This window comes from Podarcis cretensis (genome assembly GCF_951804945.1).
Source record: "Podarcis cretensis genome assembly, chromosome: Z".
Classification (NCBI taxonomy): domain Eukaryota; kingdom Metazoa; phylum Chordata; class Lepidosauria; order Squamata; family Lacertidae; genus Podarcis; species Podarcis cretensis.
Genome location: NC_137184.1, coordinates 28,387,147 through 28,408,088, shown reverse-complemented (window position 1 = coordinate 28,408,088; position 20,942 = coordinate 28,387,147). Strand labels below are relative to the sequence as shown.

The window sequence follows — 20,942 nt, the reverse complement described above, 5'->3', positions numbered from 1 at the left end:
ACTATGAGTTCTTCAGAACATGAAAGCTTAAAAAGATTGCGACTTCCATATGACAGGATGCTTCCATGTAACAGTTTATTCTGGACTAGGTGCATGTATGTAAGCTTTGCACAGCAGCCACATAACTTTTGTCTTCATCAAAATGCTATCCCATATTCTTTCTTCATTAGACCTGGTGTGGAGGATCACCAGGGACTGCCCTGCTCTCTGCTTCTATCTTGTGAATATGCAGGTGAGCAAGGCTTGCTGATGGAGATCAGCTGAGAAACAACCCTGCAACCAAACAACCATTTCTCCTCCTTGCAGTGGGACCTGATGAGACAAATAAGAAAGGGCTGGGTGAGGGAGACATACAGCTGTTGGCAATGGGGTTCTATGATCCTTATAAATGAGGAAGAGGGTGGGGAAGGACTGTGGCAAACATCGGCCTAAAGTTCCAAAGCCTAGGAAAGAGAAGGTGCTGCAGAGGAGATCAAGGGGCTGATAGACCACAGAGCAAGATGAGGTGTTCAGACAATGCCAGAAAACGGACCCTAAGAGGAGCTGCTGGGGTGGTAAGTACATACAAACAACTGAAGCAATAAATCTGGATTAAATGAGGGGAGGAAGAAATATGGGATGCTATTTTTAATGAATATAAAGTCACGTGATTGTTGCAAACAAACAAGCAAACTTGCGTGTGTGAGCTGCACTGAGGCCACAACAAACTATGTGGAAACACCCAAGGCCTATCTAAACAGTACTTGCAGAAGTTCTAATGTATACAGAACACACACTTTACATGTGGTTTCCCTGACATGTGGTTAATGTATCAGATCATCTCACAAAAACATCTTGCTCTAAGTTTCCACTATCTGTTTGAAGCGGAGGTAACCCATCTCTGAGTGTGCAGTTGACTAGTGCTGTATGAAATTCAGAGATATCAGAAAAATACAAAATGATGACTGAGTGCTGGCGCTGTGCTATCATACAGCACATGTTGCTGGGTAATTTTCCTGCCTCATCCGGAAACTGTTTTCTTGGTGGTTTGGCTTGCTTTCATTTCAGGTTATGCTATTTAATCTTAAGAGCAGCAGCAACTTTTTATGTTTTGAAAATGGGAGTCAGACAATAACCTTTCTGGTCCCTGGTTATATTGCAATACAGTACAGTATGAAGCACGTTTAGCAGGCCTGTTCCAAAGCCGCCAAGTTCTACACGTTTCATTGCAGAATCCATAGGAGCCCACTCCTAGGGGCCTGAGGTCCTTTTGCCCCCCATAAAAACATTTGAGGGGGGGCAGGCATGGATGTAGAGGCTCTTTGTTGGACGGGGGCGGGGCGGGCAGAACCGAGTTATCTGCAGCATGATTGGTCAGTTAATTAAATACTTTTATTTATTTATTTACTGGATGGAGGGGCAGTTGCACCCCCTTGGCTGCCCCCCCCCAATAAAGTGGATGGGTATTGCCATTCAAATAGAGCATGTGTGCGGCATCATGTGATTGATTATGCAGGGTGGGGCTTACCTGCGCGGCGCAGACCCCAACCCTATCCCCCAGTATTTTATTCAAGTTTGCACCCCCCCTGCCAGAAATTCTTTTAAGATCTACTGACAGGGCATTAATGCCACTTGTGTGTAGCATACGTAGGGACGGGCGAAATTTGTCCATTTCGGTTCATCTGAGTTTCCAGTATTAAATCATTTCTACATCTTCTTGAAGTGCTTCTAAATGGAATGTGTGTGTGTGTGTGTGTACAAACAAAATTAATTTGTGCGCGTGTGTTTGTGCGCGTGTGTGCGCATTCCCACGTTACGCGCGTTTCAGTCTCGGCCAACACGTTTCGCTGCCGGGAAAGGGAGACTTTGAGAGGTGGTTGTTGTTGTTGTTTTTTTACCTAAGCCTGACTCTTTTTATCTTTACCGCGTTAGGCCCCGCCCCTCCATCTAGGTGGCCGACCGAGAGGCCCTATCGGCGCTTGTGGCAGCAGCAGCAGCAGCAGCAGCAGCAGCAGCAGCAGCCGCCTCAGCAGCAGAAGGAACCGGAGCAGAGCGAACTACGACCGCCGCGCGAGAGGCGGACGCCCGGCTCCTATCACAGCCGCCGCCGCCGCCGCCGCAGCCGCCGCCAACAACATGGTGAAGATCTCTTTCCAGCCGCCCTTCGCCGGCAAAGACCAGTCCAAGAAGGAGGCGGCCGAGGTGCTGGTAGCCGACAAGGTGAGCGCGGGTCGAAGCTGCGACGTCGGCCCGTAACCGGCCGCCCTTTAATCTCCCTTCCCCCACCGGCGCCATTTTGTGGTGGCGGCGGAACGGGAATTAGAAGGGAAGTAAAAACACACGACGGAGAGTGCGAGGGGGGGGGCGCGCGCATCGGGAGCGCTCCCCCCACCAGCACTAGCACCCCAATAACGCACCTTCGGGGAGCAAAATAATGGCGCCGCTGCCTTGGCGAAGGCCTCTTTAACCCTAAAGGCAGCCCCATTCCTAAGCCTCCCTTGGCCACTTCAGAGACCGGGTCCTGTCATCTCTAGCCGGACAGCTCTTTCGCCTTTTCAGACACACACCCATCTGCCCCCCTCCCTTATTTAAACCCATTTCGCAATCGGCAGGTGCCTTGGATCCATAGCTGTCAACTTTTCCCTTTTCTTGCGAGGAATCCTATTCAGAATAAGGGGATTTCCCTTTAAAAAAAAAAGGGAAACGTTGACAGCTATGCTTGGATCAGGCCGCGGACCCCCCTAGCTTTTCTAGTCCGCACCTGCATTATGCGCGTATAAAGTGTGTAATGATGATAATAATAATAATAATAATAATAATAATAATAATACACGACAGCCCCTGCCTGCAGACTCATACTCCCAAAAAAGAGGACACCAAAAAAGAGAGAGGAAGTGATAGTGACAGTGGTGGTTTTAAGGGTAAGGGGAGAATTAATGCTGCTACTTGTGATTTGGATTGCAAAGCTGCCTTGAGTGTATGTGAAATTTAAGTAATAGTTGCTGGGTTTTTTTAATAACAACAATAGCATTAAAACATATTTTCTCCTGCTTTTGACTGGGTGTAGTGTGCTGGTTTGTGACTCCCTTAGTCCAACACTTGCAACCCAGCAGTGGTTTAGTTGTGGAGTAGCCTGCTGCAAGCATCCCAGACACTGCACCTTATAAAAGGATGCTGGTGTTCCATAACACAATGGTATGGCAGATGCTTTGCACGAAGAGGCTGCCAGGTTTTAATCCCTTGCCTCTCCGGCTACATAAAGGATCTCTGCTAGCATGTGCAAGACATTTGTCTGAGATCCCGGGACACTGTAGTTTAAGCTGACATTGATTCTAAGTCCACCGGTTAAAAGTGCAGAAGTAGGTCACACCCATGCATGTAAGGGGGGGGGTCGTTGCACCTGTGTAAATGTACCTGTTCATTATGGGGGTTTCTACTTTGCCTTTTAAACAACTTATCAGTGTGCCTAACCAAAATATATACATCAGAGTACACATATGGGTAGTGTTGAATGAGCCCTAGGCAAGTGAGGGTAGGATTTCAGCATAAGTCTTCCACTTCTTTCAGGTTCTGGAGCCCTCTCAAATGCATAGGGGACCACTTCTATTCTTCTTTTAAACAGGCTTCTTTTAAAGCCTGTTTCATAGTTGCCCTAAGTGTTGTATTGGTGGGTTTTGCTTATTTACATTAGGATAGCTAGTGTCTGTCTTTTTCTGGCCAAATGCTCTTTTTTGTGTTTTCCTGCACAAAAGTTGTGACTCATTCTCAATTTAAAGAAGTGGTTGATTGACAGTACATATGTTTGTGCATGATTGCATTTGGAAATGGTTGCAAACATGTACTGGGGAGCTGCAGGCAGTTGAAGAACACCACATTGTGACACAAATACTTGCTTCACGTGTGATAGCTGAGTGCCATCTCTTACCTTGTAGCTTGTAAAGCAACCTTAATTGCCTCAGTGCCAACAGATCTCTGCTTTATCCTCATGTTGGAAATAGCTACACTTCCATTGCAGGATAGATCCAGGTAGTGGAAAGCTGGTTGATTGTAGATCCCATGTGATCACTGAATATTTTAAATCCTTAATTTTCAGTAAAATCCACAATGCATTAGAAACTAAATGCAAGCTCTTAATAACATAATCTTAAATTTGGCCTTCTATCCCTGCCCATTTTTACCTGGGAGAAAGCTCACTAAATGCAGTGTGGCTTGATTCTGATGAAAGATGTACATTTGACTGGTTTGCAGATATGTCTTGACTCTGATGGAGAGTTCATGCCTAAATTTGAGGCATGTGAAGGCCTAGTTCCAAAACTTCGAGTTTTCATTTATACAAAAGTGTCTCAACATTACAGGTGATCCATATTTTATGGTTCTAAGCATATTTACATGGAAGCAAAATCTACAGAAGGCCCCAATATTTCCCTTAGCAAAACATAATAAAGATAACCATCACATGCATCGTCCTCACCCAAGAGGAGTCTGACTAGACAACTTTGCCTAGTTTCCTGTCTAGCAGTCAAAAAAACAGGTATGAGTGGTGTATAAATAGAATCCTTTCAAACATCAAATGGAAATGTTGCTTTGTTTTTACAGATGTTTCCTCTCTTCTTACTTTCATTTTAGGTGAAATAATTGAACTGAAATGTGCCTGAACCCTTATTTCCTACAAATTTCCAGCAAGTGGCAGACCTGCTTTTTCTAGTGTTACAGTTCACTTTTGAGATTGTGCAAGCAAAAGCATTATGAGAAATTTGTTTTGCAATTCAGCATTTGTATTGGCATAATAATTCAGAGGGTGGAGGCAACTGATGACTAGCAAAGTTTATGCAACATCCCCGGTTTGGTTCCTGATAACCAGCCAAAGAACCTCTTGGAGCAGAGTGTCTGGGAAAGATTTCTTTGTGAGCCTTTAGGAGATGCTGCTAGGCAGACTTGTAATACACATGATAGGTACAGACCTGTCTTCAAATGCTGGGCTACTATGTAATCTCTGTAAAGCAGTGGTACAACGTAATGTGCCAAAAGGATGCAATGTGCCAAAAGGTACTCTTAATCCTCTCCGCCCCCACATTCAGTCCCTTAAAAATTTCCCAGTCAAGTTATAGACTATGCATAACTAATTTTCATGTCTTTCTCTAATGTTATAAATCACATATTCTACCCCCACCTCTAAACAGGACTGCAGCAGACATCCAATTGGCCTGGATCTGCCACTGATTTGTGTAGTTGGGCCAATAGTCTGCTGAATAGACAATATTGGGCAAGTTATAAGGCAGCTTCATATGTTTAAACATGCAACTATTAGTACTATAATGAAATTTTGCAGGTAGTTACTTGAAAAGAATGAATTGCTGTTTGGGATTGTGAGATTAGCCAATTAATGTGAAGGCTCAGTTGTTATTAAGTATCAAGAAGACATGCATGACAGTTCTTTGGGCAGAAAGGAAATACTGTTGTGGCTGTTACATTCTAATACTAATTTTGTTATTTACTGCAGAATGCTATTTTATTATCTGCAGGCTTGCAAAACTTATACTTGAACATACAGTTTTAACATTTTGAACTGTCTAACATTGCATAAGAGTCTAAGGTCGAGTTTATTGCTTTCTGAATTTTTTTCTGGTGGGCTAGGGGCGCAACTGTGTATTATCCTGTGTCTGGCACATTCAGAAGAATGTTTAGCTTTCCAGCTTCAGGGTTGTCCCCCACCCTGCAATTCAGTGAGTTCCTTGCAAAAAGGGAAGGGCTAAAAAGAGATGGTTGTAAATATTTTGGTTTTGGTGTTTGGTTTTGGGATTTTCTGTAATACATGAAATTGAATTAAACCAGGCTTTGACTGGACTAAAATATAGATTTGTGCATGAAATTAAATTGTCTTGATCTTTGCAATAGTACATGAGTAGTTGTCCCAAAAGCTGATGTGGAAATAACCAGTGTTGCTAGTAATTCCTTGTGAACTGTGCAGGAACTGTACATTTTATGATTGTACAGGTAGCACATTGGTGCCTGCTCTTTTCTTCATTTACACTGGCTCAGTTAAAAGGCAGGTTACAACTTGACCATGGTGCCTGACTCTGGATTTTTGAAGATGCTTGGCTTCAACTAAATGACATAATTGAAGCTGGAAAAAGCATATTTAATTTTAACATGCTAGCATCAGATTTCAAGATGCTTGAGCAAACTAGTGAAGAAATCTTCCTGGCTTGTATATACACAGCTGAACACTTGATGAAGTTAACTACATGTAGAGCAGAACTGAAATTATATTAGACAATTATATGGATTCTGAAACTTTGGAACCCAAGCTACTTGCTTACTAAAAGTGCAAATATGTTTTAGCTGTTAGTATTGCCCCCCTTTTTTAAAAAAAGCCACACATCTAGCACCGTTAACTGGCAAAATTGCTTCAACAGCAAATTAGGTTCTCAGAGAACTAGAATATTATTTGCATAGTAGAAATTCAGAATCTGCTGATGCTTCTTTTTCAATAGTTTATAACTTGCTGTTCCTCTTCTAAATATGAGGGTGGAGAGGTAAGGAGGAGGAATGTCTCATCTTGCCAACCCTTTGAATACTTTTATAGTCCTACTGTACTGATCATTTGAGTGGACAAAGATCCTTGAAATCAGTTTAACATCTGAATTTCCTGTTTTAAAACTCAATATTTTTTTAAAATATTGCAAACGCCACATTGAAACCTCTCAGCTGATAATGCTGTTGAACAAACAAGGCTAAGTATGCATGTCATTGAGCCATACTGCTTTTGTTTTTAGAATTATGGAAATAATCTTCCTTTTGAAGTCACACACCTCATAAATATGATCTTGATGTTAGCAACTATGGATTGGAAGGTCATCACAATTTTGTGGTTTTGTGTATATTTGCAGTTAACCACAACCCCTTTAAATGTTCTTTGCCATAAATATGAGCAAGGAGCAAATGCTGTTGAATAAGTAAATTGACTTTTTATAACTTTAAAGAGTTATAGAAGTTATAACTGCCAGATGTTACTGAGGAACAGCTCCAATCACCCCTGACCATTGGCCATGATGTCTGGAAATGATGGGAATTGGAGTTCAACATTTAGAATGCCACAGGTTCCCCCATCCCTGCCTAACACTTAAGGAAGGATTGACTTGGAAGGGGAGGGAACAATGAGCTTAATTATGTTGAGGGAAGTTTAAAATGTGAAACCTTTATTTTTGCAGCCTAGTAGGCAAAATTCACTGTAGCATCGTTCTGTAATTTAATAGGAGGCACAACTCCATCTGTAGTTTTTTAAAGGCAATTCACTGTTTGTGTTTAAAGCAGATGTTATGGCATCCTTGTTTTAAACACAAACAAAGGGCTCAAAACACGTTCCATTCTCCTATGAATGAAATATAGGTGTACTATGGCATCCTTGGGTCAAACATTTCTCAAGGGTGTTGTGTGGCACTGTTGGCTTTCACCTTGAAGTGTGGTATCATCCTGCTGAGTCAAGGTGAGGTGTAATTAGTTAAAGAAAATATTGTCTCCAAGACAACAAAGAACTTAAGTTCTCTCTCTCTCTCTCTCTCCCCTGAAGGATCCAGAAGTTGCAACACATGGGCACGAAAGTTCATCTGGAAGATGTCTGCTGATTCTTTTGGGTCTTGCGCTTATATTAGCAGGAGTGGTGGTTGGTGGAGCCTGCCTCTATAAGTACTTCATGCCAAGGGTAATGGAAATACAACTCTTTCCCCCCTTTTTTTCTTTTGCAGATAAAATTGACAAAGCAAATATAAACATACAAAATAAGCAAAATATTCCACACAGTGTAAGCATGATATGTAACTGAATTGGAATATGGGTCTAAACTTAGATCTGCACCTCAAAGCTGTGGCACTGAGCAAGCTAAGAACTTAAAAACTGAATATGCCTGGATTTCTCTCATGTTTGTGACTGGGACAGCCAGAGTTATCTTGCTGAACTGAGGCCTCAGTCCTGGGAGCCGCCATCTTGGCTTTCCCCCTCCTTGTCCTTGTACTGTGACAGGCCCCATGGGGCCCTGTGAGATCCTTGGGTCTTGCAGGATCTTGGATGCATCCTTCCCTGAAGCTTCCATGTCTGCCTCAGTAGGACTGGCATTCTTGGCAGTTCTGCTGCTTGCCATGATTTGGGTGCCAGACTCTGCACTGAAGCATCCTGAGATAGTAAGCTGGTCTTGGACATCTTAGTGGTGTTGGGGACCAAGTCTTGTCTTCCTGCCCCCCACCAAAATATTTTTTAAAAAATATGCAGAAAAGTTCAAAACTTTTATTTAACTGTGTGATTGTAGCAGATCTGCTATTTTCTTGAAGGACTTTGCAAACACAACTCAGACTGCTGTGAGCTTATACATTAACAGAATATATATAGGCCACATGTTCTGAACAAAGTTTAATAGACAAAACATTGAGTCAGGAGGAATTTGTGGAAATGTTTAATACAAGTATTTGTTACAACAGTGCCATCACACAATTCACACATAGAAAGTCACCTTTTCCGCTTGTCTGCACCAGTCTTGCACATATATTTTACAAGGGGTTAGGTACAATTGGAATGTCATTTATTACAGTTCTCTCATGCATCCAATGAAATGGAGAAATGCCTTCCCCTAATAAACTGAAAAGACTTAAACAAATGTGAAACAGTATCCTGTACATTTGTTCCACATTAACTTAAAAAATTACAGCATCTTTGCTGGAAAACAACAAACTTGGAAGTTATTTGTATTTCTTTGCATATACCTCTTACGCACCTCTGATTTTTTGTTGTTTTTGAACTGTAATTAAATGACTTTATTGCAACTAACAGAACCACAAAAACACTTGCCCTCATTAGATTTTTTTTTTGCCCAATATTGATTTTATTTCAGGTGACACTACAGAAGTGGAAAGTCTGCTAAAATGCATTATGATTGTGGCAAACCAATGCTGGGTTGTACCCAGCTAAGTTATACTTGGAGTAGACCCATTGCAATTAACAGACCCAAGTTAATAATTTTAAATGGGTCTGCTCTAAATAGCACTGGATAAAAGAAGTTTCATAATTGATTACTGTGATTTATTTTTAGCGTGCAATGATGCGTGGGCAAATGTGTTACGCGGGAGAGGATCAGCAAGAGCAAGCAGCCGAACCCTACTTCTTGCCCATTGCTGAAGAAGCTGACATTCGTGAGGATGATAATATTGCCATCATTCAGGTTCCTGTTCCAAAATTCTCTGACAGTGATCCTGCGGCTATTGTTCATGACTTTGAAAGGGTGAGTTGTGACAAGTCTAGAACTTTTCTTTTTGAAAATTACACCATCTGTTGAGTTTTCATAACTGGCAACACAAAAAACAAACACCCTCATCCTTCTACATCAAATAACAGAAATGATGTTAGTAACAGCTAGCCTTGTTGCTTGCTTTAATTTTAGTTCACCTGATGCAAGTTAGTACAAGCACATAATTCACAGCTTCAGCTTACTGGCCACCAGTCTTGCCTAAAAAAAATCAGGAATGTTTCTCCCTTTTTGAGTCCTAATTTTGTGTGTTAAATTGTCCGTTATTGTCCTTTTAAATTGTCATTTTAAAATGCAGTCTCTTTACATTTCAGGCAGCAGCTCCTGAGGGTGTATACTTGTGTTAGGAAAGGTTGTGGTGGGCAGTTTGGGAGCTACCAATTCAAGGAAGAGGGAAACAAAAGACTGAGGTGGAGAGTGTGGGTCACATGTGGATGTATCACAGGCTGGCAGTTCCCACCCCTGCTGTAGACTGTCCACTGGTAGCAGTTATTCATTATCATGTATAGGTTTAAGAAAGTGCCTTAATCCAGGGTGAAAATAGGTTGAAACTTTGTGCTGAAAGACTGAATGCAATAGTAATGGTGATCCTGGAAACGGGCTGGTGCCTTACATTCCACAACAATAGTGTTCTGGCTGTAACTGTGTTTTGAGATACATAGGTCTGCCATGCTTTTCAGTCTATAATTCTATGTATTTTTTAAGAGTATGAATGTAACTATGCAAAGCCGCTATTTATAAAACTTTCCAATAAGGTTGGTATTCAACATAGACTTAACACTTATTTTCAGATAATAAATCTCCTTTTTTATTCTTGGTTCTGTTGTCACTATGTCATCTTCTCTCTGCCACCTTAAACTTGTTACATGAGTTGTAAGTGATTTATGTGCAAATTGCTTATCTTCAAAATGGATGTCAAGAATGTATTACTCTAAGACCTATGGTTAGAATGGCTGTTTTAAAAAGTTATTAGCATCTTTGCTTGCCAAAATAGATTCTCTTACTCAATTGGAAAGGACTCTTTCTCTGTGTTGGAAAGGAACCTTTTGATAAATCCCAATACTTGGAACTTTATTGCTTCTCTTCAAATCGGTTACATAATTTCATTGATTTAATCTGTAAAGCTCTTGGAACATTTTTATAAGAACTAATTTGAAAATAATGACTTGGGTCGTAAGATGACTTAAGGACGTTAAGTGAAGGAAAGTTTTCTGCCCCCTCTTCCCACCTATACTCATTCATTAAGACTCCTAAACTGCCTCTCTAGAGGGTTGGGGAACTCTCTTGAAAAATGTGGAACTGATCACATGGAGCTGCTGGAAAAAGGAGGAGATGGAAAAATTTCCTTCTCTTGAGATTCCTTCCGTTATCTTAGAGACCAAGACAACAGGCGTATTAAAGTATGTATTCAAATTACTGAGATTTCTTGTTTCTTCTTGCAGCTCCTGACTGCCTACCTTGATCTGCAGCTGGGTAACTGCTATGTGATCCCTCTGAACACATCCATTGTTATGCCACCACGGAATCTGATGGACCTCTTTTCAAAATTAACGGTTTGCATTGTTATATTTCAGTGTAACATGGGGAAGAGTTTTCTTTTTCTATGAAGACAGTGAAATGTATTCTTGCTTATCGATGGTATCTTTTCTTCAGCGATATCTTTCTTTAGCTGGCACATAGCTTGCTTACGAAAAGTCTGTTGATGGCCAGTGTTGGTTGACTGATGGCTTATTGAGAGCATCTGTATCACTGATGCCGAAAGTATAAACACTTGTTTTCAGTATGATTCACATAATGTTTTTATTCGCGTCACTCAGAATTTATAGGCAGAGATAAGACAAGCCTAACTATGTCTAGACCTTTTTACTTGCATTTAGAAGCGGGCAGCTGGTGAGACTGAATAGATCTCAACTTTGTTACAAGCCCGGGCAGGGGCTGCTTCCTAAATCAAGCATACTTAAATAGTAAACTACATTAAAATGAGACTTCCTTCCAAGTGGATTGGTGCGGGGAGCCTTTTTCAGTCTAAGGTTCACATTCACTTCTGGGCAGCCTGGAAGCCAAATGCCAACAGCGGGTGGAGTAATGGATTTAACTACTACCTTTGTACAGGAGGCTACATTCTAGCCATGCAAAAGCCAGAGGTTTACACACACACACACACACACACACACACACACACACACCATACTAGGAAGCAAGAGAAATTATCATTATTCATGGACAAATCCTTCTTCAGAAATTTTTATCAAGTGCATTTGGTAAGAACTCCTAGAAACATGACCCCAAGGAATAACCTTTTGTGATCAAGGTCTGGGCACACTATCTGCAATAAATCTTGCTTTAATCATCTGAAGTTTTCACCTTTTCTCATAGATTCCACATGTATAGTTGCTCCCTTTATTTAAAGTTCCTTTGCAAATGTGAATCTTCTTCTTTGGGTATTGAAAAAAAAGAACTGCAAATATTCATATTGGTGATATTTGTGTTTTTCCACAGACTGGTTCCTATTTGCCTCAGACTTACCTTGTTCGTGAAGAAATGGTTGTGACAGAAAAGATTGATAATGTGTCGGATCTGGGCATTTTCATTTACCAGCTCTGTGTAGGGAAGGAAACTTTCAGGCTTCAGCACAGAGATAAGACCAATGGTGAGTATTTCAACTGAGAATGTAAACTTAGCTTCTTATCTTAAGCAGAAAAAATAAAATCTAAAAATCTTCTGTAAGCTTCCAGAAAGAGCTTTACTTGACAAATCTATCTAGTTTTTTCTTTTTTAATTTTCCTTTAATAGAAAAGGCTTTTTCTTTCTAAGGTTACATATGGGAAAGTGGAGGTACATGGTGAGACTAAATCATTAAATTAAACTGGTGAAAAGTCAGTGTTAACACCTCTAGCAGTGGTTCAAGCATGAATATTCTGATAAAGTCAGAAATTTAAGGTTTTGTTCAGAATCTAAAAATGTTTAAACAGTTAGCTGCATTGGTGTCTTGCTTGATGGCATTTTGGAAGTATTGTGAATTGTGGGAAACTTCACACAATAGCTCATTTCCGGGGTAGAAAAAGTGTTTGTACCCAACCTGCACATCACTATCCCTAACACTCCTTCCAGAATTGCATTTCCCTGGTTTTAAATCAATAGATACATTCAGCTTGGCACATGCAACCATAAACAGACTAACCAGGAAATAAATCTTCTGTCTGAAATCTTCATATACTGTTCAGCATTAATTGGTGTTGTGTTCTCTTATTTAGGCCTCCAGAAACGCTCAGCTGAAAAGTGTCATTCAATCCGGCACTTTGAAAACTTGTTTGTTGTGGAAACCAAGATCTGTCAGCAGTGAAAAGTACAGGGTAGAAAGCGACAATCACACATCTTCATTAAGAAGTCGAAGCTTTATATCTTTATTTTCAGAATTAAAACATGCAGTGATAATCAAAACCTTATGCTTTGTTGTGGGTTGCTTAAATTTAAAAACAAAAGAAGGAAATTCCAAATTTACCATGATTTTTTCTTTGTGTCCCTGGTGTGGCTAAATTTTCTAGCTTTCATTCGCACTTGCTAACACAAAAGTGAACACCCTATACCCACCTGATTATCTGTTTCACAGCATAGTCTTACACGTCTACTTGGAAGTCTTATTTTGTTAAGAGACTTACTCCAAATTAAATGTGTAGGATTGCAGCCTCAAACTAATTTAAAAAAGGACTGCAAGTAGCAAATTCCTACATAGAAATGTAGTCCAGTCAACACCTGACTCTTTACAGAATGATGAAAGTAACACATTAATATCTGGTTTGCACATTTATATGTAGCTCTGTAGGATTGCTCTACATTAAGTCTGGTAAGAAACTACATCAAGACTTCTAAGGTTTATTTGAACTTCATAGGAGAAGCATGTAAACTAACCTTGGTAATCATAAACATTTTTTTCCATTTTGTGCAATTACTGTATTGAACTTGTATGTATATTTGGAACCTTCCCTGAGTTGACTTTAGTACTTCTTTATTTTGGTTCTTTGGTGATATTTAGTTATATGTTCAGGAGCAGTTACTCTTTAAAAGCTTTTATGTTAGTATTTTGGCGCTGGACTGGTTTCAACATCTTTATTGCAAGCTTATGTAATTACAACCTGATTTGGCCCAATTGTCATTGTTTCTGTAGCTGTGAATTCCAACCCCCCCAAGCCTATATTTCAGAGAATAACTTCTTATAAGCACAGTAGCACTAAGACTGCAGTTGAAAGTATTATCTTTGCTTAAGACTGTGGTACACGATGGTAAAGGGATTGTTAGTGAGCTGCTAAGTTGAGTGTTTTGTATAAGGGACTTTATATTTCTCACAAATCCTGCAGCCCTCCAATAAATGTTTCTTTAAGACTATGGTGGTGGTCTCACTTTGTTGGCAATAAAAGTAATTGTGAGAGGGAATATTAATGCTGTCAAAATATTGGTAGCGTATCACTCCTGCGCTGAAACTGCTATAGTCAAGAACCATGTATTCTGCAGTACTTCAGAATGTTATATTAGGTGCAGAATCTAGTTTCCTGAGAAACTTAGGCTTTCAGGTTTGTGTTTTGCCATCATTGTTCTGAATTATAGGCAAAGATTTGTGTACCTCTAGAGCTAAAGGCATGGAGGAATTGATCACAGGGTTTCCTTTTCTCTCACAGACTAACAAAGAATAAAGTATGTAACTTGTGTATAGTTGGAGAATAAAGTATGCACCTGAGAGAGGCATAATTTAGCCTGCTGAATTCATTTATTCATGGGTGGGGTAGGAGGTGCTTGTGAATCCTGTTTACTGAAAACCTTCCCGTACACCAAATAAAGAAGCTGTCAGATAGGCTACTTTGTCCTTCATCCTTTAATACAAATGCAAGTCCATCTTAAAAATTGATCTAGTGCACTGGACTTTTGCTGTCTGAAGTCTTGTGGTACTTTTCGTTTAAATATGGAAAGTGGTGCTCTTTAGTTACCTTTAGTTACAGACCTTAGGTGATTCTGATAGGAGCTTTAATTATATTTCCCAGCCTGCCTCAGAGAATAAACACTTTCTAGTTCCAGAAACAGGTCCACTTTTTATTTTTGCAGGCTTTAGTGTTACTATTTTTTAGTTTGTTATAGACTGTGGGGTTTGTTATAGACTATGGGGGCCTTCCTTCTACCTGGTGGAGATAAGTACCCTTTCAAAAGCTGTTCATGGTTGTCACTGCCTGCCTATAGAATATTGGGTCATGGAGCCATTCTGCCTACAGGAACTACCTTTGTCTTTCCACAATCAGTAGGTGCTCAAGAAGTGCTGCACTTTTTAATTACTTGATCCCCTTACCTACAACCTTTTCTTTAGGTACTCCATGGTTGTGGGGGAGGAACAGGTATCTATTGCTACAAGTGGTGGCTTGTTGGTAAAAATTAGCTAACTATTTACTCCCCCTTTCCAAAAGCTGACATCTGCAAACAAATCCACATGCTAGAACTGGAATGTTAACATTTGCACCTGTTGTATGTCAAGACTGTTCCTTGCAAAACTCTCAAGGCTGCAGCCTTGAGTTAGTGCTTGTTATCCCTTACATAATAGTTATGTCACTTATCCACTAGATGGCGAAGTTGGCAAGCTAAAGGTATTTTTGTTTTAAGCCTTCTAGGCTTTTAATGTTCTTGATGAGAGCAGCATGCTTATGCTTCACACCAACTAATCTGGAAATAAGTTTATGATACTCCAGGGAAGCAACATATGATTCAGAATCATGCCTTTTGGAAGGGCAGTGAAGGCCTATCACCTTCATAACATTTGGTGTAGATCCGGACTTTTTACACCCATTTGTGCCCATTAATACTGGGAGGGCTACAGTTTACATGTAAACTTTTCAGACTGCCATCTGGAAAGCTGCATGCCCAAGACAAGCCAGCCTCTTGTGCACATTGTGGTGCACTTGGGCATACAGTAACTGGAGCAAACAACTTGCAGAGAATATTCCAAAAGCAGTCTGGATTTCTTCATGTTAGGTTCTTGCAGCAGGAAGGGGGAATAGGCTTTTATACCAAATCCAACTACCATAACTCATGTTCTGCACAGCCTTATCCTATCATGGGGTGCTCCAGCTGTTTTGGACTGCAACTTAAATCAACCAGCCACCACGGCAAACGTGTTTGTGATCCAAAATACCTGGAGGGCACCCAGATAGGTCTGACCTGACTGGCAGAGGCTCCTCAGCATTTTGGGCAGCACCCCATTGTCAGTCTTATCTGGAGAGGCCAGGGATTAAACCTGGGACCCTCTGTGTGCAAAGCATGTGCTCTACCACTGAGCTATGGCTCTTTCTAACACCACTTCCTTCAAAGCAATCTCTTGGTTCCGTAGTTTGCTCATGAAACCATCACACACACCCCTGGCCAGTTCAACTAGCCTTGCTGTAAACCATTTTGCCTGTCTGTTGCAAGTAGCTCATCAGACTTACTCGAATGTGAGTTTAAATTTACTTGTCCTTTTTATACTTGTGGGGGATAAATCAGGCCACACACCCCTATTTAAGGCTTTTAAGTTAGCAGCTCTTGACTTTTGTAGGTAACACATTCAGCATTTATAAGAATTTCCTGAGTCACTGAGCTACTTCTACACTTCCTTTCTACCAACCACTGTACAAACACATTTTCCTCACCACTAAAAGTGATCTTTGCTGGGGAGGGGGGAGGACAGGAGTGCTTCATTGTAGGGGGTTGGGCCGGATGACCCTCAGCATCCTTTCCAAATCTACAATTATATGAAAATATCTCAGGCACTCTTGTGTTTAAGTAAAGAGAGTTAAAGTGAGGAACTAGTATCGCCTTTCAGTTGTTTCAAGGTATTCACATAATCCTTATAATTCTGTGAGGGAGAGCAATGTCTGTGAAATGCTCTGTGATCTTGTGATGGAGGAAGGTATATAAATCTAATTAATAATGTTACTGTACCTATTTTGCAGACAGAAGGCTCAAGGTTATAATGAAATGCTTTTTTAGTTTTTCAAATTCCTAACAATGGAGTTGCCTCCTACTTGTGGATTTGGGCAACCTTTTTTTCTTTGCCATTAAGAATCTGAAATGTGAAATTTGGATTTCCAAGCTAAATTTTGAATGGGGTTTACTTCAAAAGTACATATGTATTTTTGGCATCTCTTTGAATTTGACAGGCACCAGTTCTCCTGTACTGTCCAATCTTAAATATTGTTGTGTGCCATCTATCAACCAATTGTCTATTTCAGAGGTTCGCAAACTGGTCCATGAAAAGGGTGTGGAATAGTGGAGATTATCCGTACCGAGAATTACTGAATAAGCGATTTAGGCTTCCTGCCATCACAAGTTACCTGCAGTTACACAACAAAAAACCCCTTCATTGTGGTCTTTTGAGATGAGACCTTTTTTTTTTTTGCGGTGAACAGTTAACTCCGAAAGGAAATATTCTGCAGAAAGCAACACACTCATTATGAAATGGTCTCAGAAGGTGCACTAATCTATGTTAGTCCTAAGAAAACCCAGTATTGCATAATACATTTGGAGATCAAAATAGACTGGTTAAAAACAAAATAGAGAGCACTGCCGAATCAGACTGAAAAGCTTGTCTGCTTCAGCATCTACAACTATTCGCAATGGCCAACCAGATGCTTCTGAGAAGCCTACAAATGCAACTACCAGTTGAGAAGGAGACTTATGATCACAATTACCCTGGCTCACAAAGACTTGTTCCACACACAATTATTGAGAACAGGTTTGAGAGATCTGTTTGGACCAGTGTGCCATGTTTTATATAGAAGACATATAATATGTGCATGGAGTCACAAACTAATAGGAATCAAATAAATGTTCCATGAACAGGAATGGTAGGAGTAGTAAGTCACTGTCAAAGATCACTGAAATGGAGGCATAGTGCCTTTCCACAGTCAATATCCTACAAATGTGAGATGTGTGCTCCAAACGTCACAATAGGGTGCTCCAAGCGCAGCAGCAGACAGTACAGTTCTTCCTCCTTTATCAGCTGGTTTAATGGTGATGTTAGTATCATTAGACAAGTCATTAAGGCAGGCACGTTGGGACTTGGTTAAATTGTCCTGTGTCCTAGGGCCCCTCTTTTCGAGTTGGTCCAAATCATGGATCACCAATTGATGGAATGAAGTGATGGAAGGATTAGAACTGGGCAGGATAAAGGATTATTTAGGTCTAAAAAGCTGTGTTTGTTGATCTCTGAAACCAAACATGTCACGTAACTTAATATTAAGCACAAATTTATGTAAATCTACCCTGGTGCAAAAAGCATTACAGCGAGGTTTAGGAACAAAACCGAGTCCCAATTGTAGGACCTGCTTTTCCTCTGTATATATTTATATAGGCCAGCTTTTACAGGTGTGTAAGCAGGGCCATCCAACTATCAATTACCCAATGTCATAATGAGTTCAGGTGACTGATTAGGTGGGCAGTCCTACCTGCCTGCTGAAGTTGACCCACAGGTATGGCAGTAAGGGGGTCTGTTTTACCAGCACATTCCACACCAGGAATGAGTTGGCACCCAGCAGGATTGAATTCCATGCTCATTAGCTGATGAGTGGAGGGTTCAGTTCTGCTCTCTGCAGGGGCAGAGGAAGTGGGGGTGCGGTGGGTGTCAGGGGGGTGACAAAATGCCGGGTGGCACTCACCGTGGGGCCTACAGCGCGCCTAAGCCACTCGTCTCTCCTGGGAGAGACGCAGTGGCTTGGGCGCGTGCAGGCTCCGTGCTGTCCAAACTGTCCACCCGCTGCCCACCCCCCAGCTGTAGGGTGGCTCGCCTCACCTCTGGGTGCTGCCCCAGGCACCCAAGTGGCTTCCTCTGCTGCTGTCTGTCTGCAGGGGTTTGCTTCACTACAGTGAAGCAGCACCAACAGCACCAGCTGATTGAAAGGCAGGTGTGGTTTTGGGGAAATTGTACTGTGGGCCAAATTGAACACTATGAAGGGCCAAGGGCAGAGGTTCCCAACCCCTGCTTTGAGGCATCACACGATGAGCTAATACAGCCGCCAGTCAACTGTAACTGTAATTAGCACTGTAGTAAGCTCTTGACAACCCTGGGATAGCATATCAAGAAAGCTAGTGCTGACATGAGGACAAGCCCTCTTCAGAAGGACATGATCCATCTTCTCCTACTTGTGCACAGGGAGATTATTGCTTGGCCTCCCCCTAGATGGCCACTCAATTCCTCTGCAATATGTTCAGTCATTTCTGGTGACAAAGGCATTCTTCCAGACATCTGGGGGCCCATCATGCAGGCTGAGAGAAGGGAGAGCCCAATCCACTACCTATGAGCAAACCCTGCTCATGGTAGGCACATGCAATGGGATCCCTAAAAGGTCTGAGCCTTGGGTTGTGCTGGTGGATTTAAAATATCTGCAACCAATGGCTTAAAAAAAATCATCTGTGTAGCGAGCAGACTGGCTGGTGCCTTTGCTGGGTTGACTGCCTTTTTTTTTTGTAATGCACAGCATCTATCACTTATCTGAGCCATCACAGTGTGCTCCATTTTGCCTCTTTTCCTTTTTTCATCTTCAGGTGGCACGTTTCATCTGAGCTTCCTGTAGCAGTGTTCCTTTTCACTTTTTCTTTCTTATTTTGCACTGTGGTTTCCGCTCACTGTTACTGAGGTGGCAGCAGGGAGCTAGGTGTTGGCAGAATGAAGCGAGAGCTATTTGTGACATCATTGTGGCAAATTGAAACAGGTGTTTTCTGTCCCAGACGTAGGTGTTGTAGTAAGCTGGGGTGGGGAATTGTTGCTGAACAATTAATATACCTTCCAGTAATGCTCACATTACTGTTTGAAAACCCCCAAACGGTTTAGCCTCAGACATCTGGAAGACCACAGAAAACCTCTCAGATATGAAGGCCAGCAGCCGTTCCTCCACTGTCAGAAATTTGAGGGGTGGCATCCCAGGAGAGGACTTTTTTTGCAGCAGCCCCTAAGCAGTAGAATTCCCTCCTCGCAGAGGTCCATCTGGCAGCTTCATTGTATAGCTTTCAACATATGCTGAAGCCCAGCTTTGACACCATATCTATCTATCTATCTATCTATCTATCTATCTATCTATCTATCTATCTGAACCCACCTTATTCTTCTGAGTGTAGATTGTCTAAACTGGTTTTAACCTTGTGTTTTCATATTGTAACCCACCCTGGAATCTTATGTTGAAGGGTAGGTAAGAAACAACAACAACATATCCATTTCTGTTCCTACTCAGTACACTCATTGAAATTGATAGACATAACTAAGGTTCATGAGTAAAACTTAGTTGGATACAATATAATAATAATAATAATAATAATAATAATAATAATAATGTAATTATTATTGTGTTGGTTACTATTATTATTATTATTATTATTAGTTCAGAAAAGGGCAATCCAAATGTTCAATGGGATGGAGCAACTCCCCTATGAGGAAAGGATGCAGCATTTGGGACTTTTTAGAAAAAGCAGGTCAGAGGGGGCATAATACAAGTTTATAAAATTATGCATGGCATGGAGAAAGTAGATAGCAGAAGGCTTTTTGCCCCCTTATAAAACACTGGAACATGCAGACACCCAAAGAAGCTGAATGTTCGAAGATTCAGGACAGATAAAATACTTCTTCAAGCAGCGCAAAGTTAAACTATGGAACTCAATCCCTTAGAAGGCAGTTGTGGCTTCAAAAGAAGACATACCTTCTAACATTTCTTCAGTGAAAATAGGGACATCCTAAGGAAAAGCAGGGCATTCTGGGATCAAAGCTGAAACCGGGGCAGCTTCTGTAAATCTAGGACTGTTCCTGGAAAATAGGGACACTTGGAGAGTCTGGGAGGATTAGACAAAAGGCTATCAACAGTTACTAGCTGTGCCGGATTTACGTATAAGCTAAACTAGCTATAGCTCTCTTGGGGCACCCCAAAAAATTAAAGGGGAAAAAACCTGGATGTACATTTCCAAAATATAAGATAAGTTCAACAATTACTTTGATAAAATACATATTTTGTTATGTGCAAATGGCTTTAAGATACCTATTAGGTCCATAAATTACCATATAGCATATATTCAACACAAAAAACAGTGATAATTTGTTGTTGACAAAGGACAGCTGGACATATAAAGAGCCCCATTACCTTCAGTAGTTTAGGGCCTCATTAAACCTAAATCCAGCCCTGGCTACTAGTCATATTGGCTATGCCCTGCCTCCAAATTCAGAGACAGTACGCTTCTAAATACCAGTTGCTGAAAACTGTGGAAGGGGTTATGCTCAGGTCCTGCATCTGTGCTTCTTGTAGGCTTCTGGTTGGCCGCTGTGAGAACAGGATGCTGGACTAGATATGCCCTTGGCCTGATCCAGCAGGCTTTGTGTAACGGTGTTGTTCCTTAGTGAGCAATCAGGTAGCATATTGAGCTGCACGCTTTCATTTTTTTTTATTCATTCACTTAAGACATTTCTATTCCACCTTGGAAACCAAACCCTATGAGGAAAGGTTTCGAGTGCTGGGTATTTTTATAGGCTGGAAAAGAGACCATGAGATGACATAATGGTACTCATCAAATATTTGAAGTGTTGTCACATGGAAGATTGTTCTCTGTTGCTCTTGTGGGCAGCCAGCCATCCAGAGGTCACATACCAGTGGTGGGTGGTGTTAGATGGAAAAGTGGATGG

At 41.1% G+C, this 20,942-nt stretch overlaps 1 protein-coding gene across 1 annotated transcript; it reads left to right on the top strand.

Moving 5' to 3' along the window:
- The first annotated feature begins 1,873 nt into the window (after window positions 1-1,873).
- On the top strand, window positions 1,874-13,654 carry ITM2A (integral membrane protein 2A). Its single transcript, XM_079961772.1, has 6 exons — window positions 1,874-2,199; window positions 7,550-7,681; window positions 9,059-9,247; window positions 10,714-10,824; window positions 11,771-11,921; window positions 12,526-13,654. The coding sequence occupies exons 1-6, from the start codon at window positions 2,116-2,118 to the stop codon at window positions 12,612-12,614; spliced, it is 756 nt and encodes a 251-aa protein (XP_079817898.1). The 5' UTR covers window positions 1,874-2,115; the 3' UTR covers window positions 12,615-13,654.
- The last annotated feature ends 7,288 nt before the right edge of the window (window positions 13,655-20,942 follow it).